General features: G+C 38.7%; 1 protein-coding gene across 1 annotated transcript; it reads left to right on the forward strand.

Annotated features, from left to right (window-relative positions):
* The first annotated feature begins 88 nt into the window (after nt 1-88).
* ZWILCH (zwilch kinetochore protein) lies at nt 89-9060 on the forward strand. Its single transcript, XM_009082635.1, has 17 exons — nt 89-136; nt 1271-1366; nt 1475-1593; nt 2091-2287; nt 2907-2986; nt 3245-3400; nt 3629-3700; nt 4021-4114; nt 4504-4559; nt 5327-5429; nt 6055-6134; nt 6332-6488; nt 7261-7289; nt 7649-7785; nt 8012-8107; nt 8196-8314; nt 8969-9060. The coding sequence occupies exons 4-17, from the start codon at nt 2113-2115 to the stop codon at nt 9058-9060; spliced, it is 1446 nt and encodes a 481-aa protein (XP_009080883.1). The 5' UTR covers nt 89-136; nt 1271-1366; nt 1475-1593; nt 2091-2112.
* The last annotated feature ends 286 nt before the right edge of the window (nt 9061-9346 follow it).

The following is a 9346-nucleotide window of genomic DNA, read 5'->3' on the forward strand; positions in this document are numbered from 1 at the left end:
CTCTGTGGTGTCTAATGTGTGTGTGGGTAGTCTTGGTGTTTTGGTTGGAAAGCTAATGGATCTCATTGTTTTCATTTCTTTCAGAGTCTATGAGGAAGGAAGGGACAGTATCCCTGAACATCCGTGTGTCTATGAGGTAAAATATATGTATCCATATGTATTTCATATATACCCACGTAGAGATGTATTTGCTGTACTTCTTACGTATCCAAGTATATATAAAACATGCATTTCCTATGTATAGATAGACCTATATGGATATATTTCCTATTTATAGATATATATATAGATATGTATTTTATGTACATGTATATGTGTCTCTATATGAAGTACAGCCAGCCCTCACCTCCCTGTCTGTTCTCTTGTCCCACCTGGATTTTGCACCTGTAACTGATTTCTTGCACCTCTTGACAGTCAAGTTGTGTTAAGTGGGTTGTACTGAGGGAGGGTGTGGGAGGACAGGGAACAGAGGGCAGAGCTGCTGCTCTGTGATGTTTTCGTGCTTCAGAGTTGCAGCTTCTGGGGATGCTTCTTATCAGTAATTTCATGGGGAATGGGATAACTAGTAATTGCTTCTAGTGGCTTTTGGAGCATAGGAATGGCTGGGAAACCTCTGGTGCTAATTACTTGTATTAATCTTGGTGGTTTTAGAAGTTTGATAATAGTTTTAAAATGAAACTAGTTCAAATTTGGTTATTTAAATATATAGTAACATGAAAACCAGCCTAGATGTGAAGAATCAAGCAATGCCTCTCTGTGTGGATGGGAAAGCCTAAGTAAAGGCTGCTGTTCCTGCATCCTTGGGACTGATTTATTTCATGTCTCCAGGCAGTACTTAGAGCTTTCATGAGACACTCAGAGAAGCAATTGGTTGATGCTTAATGTTACTTTAAATGGGTTTTCTCCATCTCAAGGATATCTGCCAACAGTAGCTGATCCTTTACAATTATATTCCCTTACAGCTCAGATTCTCTGAAGTTTTATTCATCAAACCAAACTTCAGTTTCTCATAGAATCAACCTATTAGACATTACATTTTCTGTGTTGGTTAGGTAAAAGTTTTTTTGCGTTTTCACAGTTGATTTGACTCCACCTTGGGCACACTGAACTGTGTTCTGAACTAAGGAAGCCTGAGATTCAGGAATGGATGCAACAGGGTTGGAAAACAGTTTGTGGAATCAGTTAATTTGGCAATTTCTAGTATGAAAAGTTGCTGAAACGCAGCATTTATATGCAGAGCATTAAGAAGTTGTAATTCTTTTGCTTTCAGAGTGATGTAGAGATCTGTTTGGTTGGTGGCAGTTGCAAGAGTCCCATTGGAAGATTTTGGAATGGAAGCAATACAATCTTTATTTTGCAGAAAGCAGTGAGTGTTAGCTGTTAATTTTTTAGATGTATTCCAGACTTTTGAATTCCCATCCAACATTTTCACACACTTTGCACTTCCTGACTCACCTACACCTTTTTCTTACAGGCACACCATGAAGAAAGTGTCTCAGTGGATGAATCCAAAGCAGATGATGCTGTTTATGCCCCTGAGCTTTTGCCAAGGGAGAGTTCTGGACCAGTGGCTCTTTCTGTTGGAAGAGCAAAGTGAGTGTCTAAGGTTTCCCTCCCCTTTTCATGTAGTTTTGCAGCTTTTCTCTCTTCCTAATACTCAGAACCTGTATTATTTTCAATCCCAAACAATTAAATTGCTCATTAGTTTGTGAGATAGGACGACATTTTGTCTTGCAAAATGCTTCCCTGGCTGAAAGTTCCTAACCAAGTAGCTAAAGTCAAGGTAGTGGAAAAGCACTTGTGAGTTGTTCCATGTGGATAATGGCATTGACTGCATGTAGATGCCAAGGAAAGATTACTAGGACTTCAGTGCTTGTTTCTGTAAGATAAAATTCAAGATCTGTTACTAAAATACCAACATGGTACCCAAACATGCTTTGCTTAACTAATCTGTTAACATACTTTAAATGTAACATTCAGTTATGATTTTAGAATCTTCAGTCTAAATTAGAAGACTATATTGATTATGTATTATAAAGGATAGATTTGGCTATATTTGCTGACATCTTTTCTCCTGTTCCCATTTCTAGGCAGTTGCTGTCCTTATACACAATGGTGCAAAATCCAAACATGACCCACTGGGCAGTAAGTGACCCAGTTGTGCTTCCTCCCCTCTGGATCAGGTGTGATGGCTCAGATCCTGAACACACCTTCTGGGTTGGAGCTGAGCCTCTCAAAGCTGGGAACAAAATCACAGGGGTCAGTTTGCACATTGTGTCCTGTGATGGTAAGATTATGTTCCATATAAAATGCGATGTGGGAATACTGATGCCTGTGTCCTTTGGGTGATGCTGGCTTGGGAGTGCTTTATATCCCTGGTTTTGAAAAACGAGGGGATAAAAAAAACAGAGAGAAAAGATGATTTTAACCTAAATTGTGTGTGGGAAATATCTTTTTATATACTTAATGCACCAATATCTGTGCAGCCTCCCTGCACTCCGGGGCAGTAACAGCACATTCAAACTGCTGCCATTCAGCTCCTTACACAAGGAGCTCCTTACACACTAAACACTGATAGGTTCACGTTATTCATAGGGCAAGTGCAAGGAGAATCTCTTTTCTAAAGGATAAAATGATCTCAGGGCTTTGTTCTTCATTGAGTTTGCTTGGGATTTACATATAGTGGTAAACTTAGCTCAGACATGTGTTTACTCATTGGCATTTTAGAGGATCAGTGAGCAACTGGACCTGGTTAATGGTTGGAATTGATGATCTTAGAGGTCTTTTCCAACCTTAATGGTTCCATAAAATGAATTGTACTTGACCAAATGGAGTGTTTGAGAAGGAATTTTAAGGCCAAATTTGAATTGTGTCCAATGTTCTTTCTCACTTTTTTCCTTTCCTAGGTCCCACAGCTGATAAAACCTGTTTTCCAAACCTGGAAGAGCTCAAAATGGCACATAAAATAAGACATCATTCATCTGTTGTAGGTTTTTACTGTCATGTCTTCAATTTAAGTTTAAAAACTTGGATTTATGATAGTGGTTTGGGGAAGCTTTATAGATTCTGTATAGAAACTTACCTCAGGATGATTCTATGGTGCAATAGTCTGTCTTGAGGTAATGTTTGTAGTGCATTTGACTGACACTAACCCTTTCTGTGTGTTTGTGAAAGGCTTTTAGAACGATTTTACCAATGTTGTGATGGTTTTGTTTGTTTTATCTTTTCAATCTGCTCATCCTAGGTGACAACTAAAGGCTTTGCTCAGTATGAACTGATTCGAGCTGCTCCCATAGAGGACACCATTGCAGGATCTGAAAGCAGCATCTATGTGGATATCACCTGGAACAGTGTTGATAAGATTCTGGAGTGTCCCCCACTGATTTCAGCTGCAACACTGGTAAGTCAGGAAGGGAAAAGCAAACGAACCCAAACTCTCACCACAGCTTTCATCCTGTAAGTGTAAAAAGGAGAGAAAATCAGTTTGACTCTTGCCATTTGTATTGTTTACTATTTCTGTAAGCAGCAGAGAGTGTCCATAGTTAAACGCTAAGTTATGCTAACATGCATTTCACTAATGAAAATTTTAGGCCACTTGATTTCTGATACAAACTTCTGAAACTTTCAGAACATTGCCCTGGAGCCTGGCGACCCCAGAAGTCCTGTGTACCCGCTGTACAGGGAGCTGCAGTTTCTCCTTGTAAGTGCCACTGAGAGTTTCCAATTTCATATTTACATAAAATAGTGATTTTATGTATCAATAATTCAGTTTATTTAAAGCTTCATCAAGTGTTTCAAAGATAACTTTAAGCTTTTACTTTAAAATAAACTTTGGGCTCAGTTTTAGGATTCTTGAGTACAAAGAGGACAACTCATCGAGGGAATTCTGGAAGTGTCTAAATTGCTGGTTGTCTGTGCAGAGATTTGTGATTCTTGGAGAAGTTCCCTGCACTTTGAAGTATGACACATGTAGAACCTCCAACAAGAACTGATTTGTTTTGGGTTTTGTGCTGCCTTTAGGCTTTGGCTGAAGGATTGAGGACAGGTGTGACTGAGTGGCCTGAGCCTTTAGAGTCTGAATCAGCTGTTGAACTGGTCCAGGAATTTCTGACTGGTAATTGCTGCTTGTTCCTTGGGGACAGAGGGATTTCACATTTCCCAAAAATAAAAGGAAATTCCATATACAATCTTGAAAGTATTTGAACTAGAGATGTTCATTTCTGTGCTGTAACCACCTGCACGGAGTAGTTCAATAGGTTAGTACATCTCTATCATTTCAGTATCTTTTCTACTTGATATCTTGTATAAAAGTGCAATAAAAATAATAACAATTTATTTATTATTTACATATTTAGACCACATCCTTACCTAATCAAACCATTTTTAAAATGGATAAATGTTGTCTATCAATTTATTTGTTATGATGTTCCTGGGGATTTATACAATTGGTTTGATGGTATTTCTTTTTGATCGTGGTGAAATCTAATTTTTCTCTTGTACTAGATTTAAAGAAGAACCAGGATGGGGGTTTTAGAGCTGCAAACAAGAACAAAACAGAGGTATGTGCCATCTCCTAACAGTAGCTTTGTCATCTTCCTTCTCTTATAACTAGTTAGTTCAGAGTTTGACTGTCTTGTGTATTATTTATACATGTAAACACAAAGAAGGATGAGCAAGATGAATCACTTGCTTTGTTTCTGCTGTGTAAACATAGTGGGAAAAGGTCTATAGTTAGTGATTCGGGGACAGTTTCATGGTATCAGCTGAACATCTGTCCCATTTATCCAGAGGTTTATAATAGTCTAAAGCAATGTGCAGATTCACATTAAATGCCTTCAGTTATATCAAGATTTTTTTCCCTTTCAGTCTACAAGGAAAGGTTTGGATCCTTTTTCTATCAAGAGAAAAGTATCATTTTGTTGATAAGCTAAAAATATATTGATTTCCAAATCAGCTAAACCAGAAATATTCCAGGTCAGGATACCAGGAAAGTAGTTCTGTGTGCCAAGAAGTTGTATAGATGGATTTTGGCCTCCCAGGGCACTGCTAGATATGCAGACAATACCTGGCTGTGATCAAAAGTCTCTCTGATAGAAGACTTCACCTCCTGGTCCAAGGCTAGTAGTTACCCAGTGTGATAATTCTGGAAAGAACTAGATTCACTTTTAACTAAAAATATGCTTCCAAATTACTCTGAGGTGGTAGTTTCCCTGGAAAAGAGGGAAAATTAGTGGTGCATCCAGCTCTGATCTCTGGATAAATTCAGGTACATAAGGGTTTGGAGTCTCAGGCACCTTTTTCACTGAAAACCATCAAACTCTTTCAGAAAATCAAGTGTGACACAGCTGCAGTGGACAGCTCCATAAAATGTATCTTCAGTGAACGAGGAGACCTGGATTTTGCTGAGCAGTTATGGTGCAAAATGAGAAGTAAGTGCACTGTGGGATTTTGCCTCACCTGTTTTCCTTTAATTCTTCTGTATCTCCTATACTGTGTTGCTTTCTCAGGGAAATTTATATTGATGTCTCTGAGTTTTAAGAACTGATCAGCTCTGCAGAAAATAGTTAGCAACAGCCTGAAAGCTAATTTTAGGTGTGTGAGATGATACACTTTTCTACAACATGTAAAGGCAAACCAACACCTAGCAGGAGATACTAGATTTCATTTTATTTGCCTGCAAAGGGGAATAAATGGTTGGGACTACACTTCTGCTCTACAACTGAAAACTTAAGAGATTACTTTCTTGCAAGATCTGAAGGACAGATTTCAATGTATAGGGACAGAACGATGCCAAAATCTGTGTATGACAATCTGCTGCTGCCATGTGCTGTCTCTAACAGTCAGGTACACTTTGGTGCTCTCTGGTCATTGTTTGTTTAGAATAATCTTAAAGTCATGATATGACAAACTTCCCACAAAGCGTGCAATCTGTCATTTCAGCCCTCATGCTTTAATTGGGTGGTTTGTCCTTGTGTGTTGGCCTGTTGTTATTGCCTTAAAAGCCAGAGAAAGCCTGGATTGATAAATGATACATCTTTTTTTTTTTTTCTTGAGGTGTCAGTTCCTATCAGGAGTTGGTAGAGTGTTTCACACTGGTTCTAAAATCCCTGGAACATGGGGAGATACAGCCATGGGTATGTATTTGTATTTCACACTAACTGCTCCAGTTTTGCAGTAGAATATAGTCCTTGTCACTTCACTTCCCCTCATTTGTGCTGGGTTGTTTTCAAACTACTTTCCCATGTCAGTTTGTTTCCCTGGTGTGGTACTTCTAATCAAAGTTGTGTGTTGTACAGTTAACAGTTCACAAGAAAACTCTTTTCATTTTTAGATTCACCACGGGAGTAGCAGTTTCTTAAGTAAATTGATCCAACAGTCCTACCATGGAAAGATGGAGGTTATTTCCCTCAGTGGTGTCACTCCCATCCAAATGCTCTTGGAGATTGGTTTGGATAAGATGAAGAAGGATTATGTCAATTTTTTCATAGGTAAGTTTATACCTGTTAACATGAGTAGAAATTCAAGAGAAAAGGTGATCCATGCAGGAAATAATGAGGTTTTTTGTAACCTCAGACTCTCTTCTGTTCCCATCAGATTTACGTAACTGTAGACTGTTCTTTTTCCTACCTGTTTGTTGGAGGTGAAAAACTAAGACCTTCATGCTCTTTCTTTGTGGTCTGTGTGGTTTAAAGGAATCAGCCCAGGGAATTTTGTATGCTATAGCTGTGTTTGTGCAGTCTGTACTGCCTAGAAAGATAGTTTTTATTATTCTTATGTATGTTATACTGGAAGCAAAAGTCAAAGTGAACAGGTTTGTACATTTTTATTGAAAACATTGTGGCTTTGGTTTTGGTATTATAGCTTTGTTTTTTTCGGAATCTTTGGAAAGGTTTCTGTTTATCAGTGTTGTTACCTCCTTTCTTTTCCTTCATCTCTTCATTTCTTTCTGTTCTGTCATCCTGGTTTCATTCTGTATTTTATTTTCACTTCTTGCAAACCTGTAAGTCCCACAAATGTTGGTTGTCTCACAGTGTGTGGGAGGTTTTGTCACTGGGGTGGGTAAAACCATGTCTCTGCCATGCCACCTCACAGGTTTCTTCTTGTTTTACATGAATGATCGTGTCAATAAATAACATCACAGTCCTGGCCACTTTGTGCTTTTTTTGGTAGGTTCCCTGTTGATTACCAGAATGTTACTTACATTTCATCTGATCCTATATATTGAATATAATTTTCTTTTTATTCCTGTTCATTTTCCAGGCCAGGAACTTGCAACATTAACCTACTTGGTGAGATGCTTTATTTCCATTTGTTTTAACCTGAAAGCAGTATAAGTAGAGCATGTTGAGCTAAGGGTGGGATACGAGTCATGTCATACCTATAAGCTTAGAAACTGAACTTCAGATCATGAGGATGGAACAGAAATGTCCTTGCTTTGTTTCCTTATTCCTATATAATTCCCTAGGGATCTCATCCAGTTACAGTCAGGGCAGTGAACCATTGTTCAGGCTTTGATGGAACTTTGGTCTGAGTCTGTTGGGCCAAAACTTCAGCTTCTCAGAAGAAGCAGAAAGATGATTTTAGGATGTGTTGTTTATCTGTAGTAATTGAGTGCTCAGGTAAGAGCAGAAGTTCTTTTCTGTTCCAGGGTTGCTTTATTTCCACATCAGTAGATCTACAAGAACAAGTTCATCATGTTCAAAAGCTTCACCATATGCTGGAGATAATGGTCAGCTGTACAGTCTTACTGCAGTTTAAACATGAGAACCTCTTCCCTCTGACACAGTAATGATCTCATTTTTGCTTCTTGCTCTTTAAATGCAAATAAATAGATTTTCTCTGATAGTTGTAAAGAAACACTGAGAACTTCTTCTTAAGTTTTGCTTTGTGACTAAAATTGCAAATCAAAGGAAATGATAAAATCTGAGAGTACAGTTCATTTGACACAAGGTTTATGCTGTGTTGCACAAGCATTTCTGCAAAGAAAGTAACTACTTGCTATCTCTCACAGGATTTGCATGAAGTATTACAAGGAAAACCCTCTCAATGAGAAGCATGTGTTCCAGCTGCCCATCAGACCTGCTCAGGTCCAGAAATTCTATCAAAAGTAAGAGAAGCTTCAGTGTTTCAGCACTAAAATTCAGATGTGACTCAACACCTGACTGAATTTTGATGTGTTCTGGTTGTTCTCCCAGTGATCACCCTGAAATATGGAAAGTGGAGATAAGTAGCGGCCATGGACCAAAGGAGGTTAAAACAACCTGGCAAGTTAGTACTAATGCTCCAGTTGAACACATGACATCAGATAATTCAGGTGAGGAATGGTTGTGGTGAAATGAAATAATGAAAGGACACTTCAAACAAATTCAGCTTTGTACTAAGTTCAGTAGGCCTGAACTTTTTTGTACTTCTGTTTCCATTTCATCAAAGCAAACTGATGTTTTGCCTTTTAATAAAAGCGTGAGGTGGCACTTAGAGAATGCAAGATTTTCACAGAGCCTTCTCACCAGTTGTGTTTTAGAGTTAAAATGATAGAGTGGTTCCAAACGTGATCTGATTGAGTGTTAGCCACAAAGTCTTTCTAAATTCTTTGCCAGTGTATCTGCAAATGGGTTCAAAGAGACATATGCTGCTATGAGTGCTGATCTCTAGCCAGATGAGCAAGCAGGTGCTAAGGAGAGGACATGCCTTGCTCCAATTCAATGTAGAAATAGCAGGAAAATGGGGAAGAATTAAATGTAAGACTTGCATAGAAATAATGTGCTTCTTGGGAGGGTGATGATTTGGTAAAACTTCCCTGTCATTATCCATGATCTTAAAGGTCACTTCCAACCCTGATGATTCTATGAATTTTTGTCATGAAGTGCTTCAGTAAAACTGAACTTTTGAAGAGTTCCCTAAGTGCTAGGTGAACTGATCTCTACCAGAGACAAGCGACTAATCACAACGTTCTCCTTTGTCCCTGCAGCTGTGTTTTGTGACTCCGCAGTGACTGGAAGCACCGAAGAAAGACTCTATTTTATTACAGTGACACAGTGTAGTCAGGTGCATTTCACATAAGTGTGTGTTGCTCTGCAGGCAGGACTGGAAAGGTGCAGTAAAGGGCAAGTTCTGTTTTCTGTGTCCCAGAAACGCTCTGTGGTTTGCAGAGCAGCACATCTCACTGAGGGATTGGCTTTCATGTGCTTAAGTGGGACCTACAGAGCCACAACTCCTCTGTAGGCACCTCCTTTGTTTGTCAAATTGTGCAATTCTGACTGTACAGTATAAATAGTTTGCATATATAGCATTTTTGTTCATATATCTACACACAGTCAATAAAGTTGTGCACTTTGGGCTCTTAGAT

The sequence above is a fragment of the Acanthisitta chloris genome, unplaced genomic scaffold (genome assembly GCF_000695815.1).
Source record: "Acanthisitta chloris isolate BGI_N310 unplaced genomic scaffold, ASM69581v1 scaffold26129, whole genome shotgun sequence".
In the NCBI taxonomy this organism is placed as follows: domain Eukaryota; kingdom Metazoa; phylum Chordata; class Aves; order Passeriformes; family Acanthisittidae; genus Acanthisitta; species Acanthisitta chloris.

What these genes read in the sequence shown, in the direction of transcription:
- ZWILCH (XM_009082635.1), top strand. Translation starts at nt 2,113, where the DNA reads ATGGTGCAAAATCCAAACATGACCCACTGGGCAGTAAGTGACCCAGTT. An exon ending in GGGAGCTGCAGTTTCTCCTT is followed by an intron (nt 3,701 to 4,020) that starts GTAAGTGCCACT and finishes TGCTGCCTTTAG; the next exon opens with GCTTTGGCTGAAGGATTGAG. An exon ending in GGTCCAGGAATTTCTGACTG is followed by an intron (nt 4,115 to 4,503) that starts GTAATTGCTGCT and finishes CTCTTGTACTAG; the next exon opens with ATTTAAAGAAGAACCAGGAT.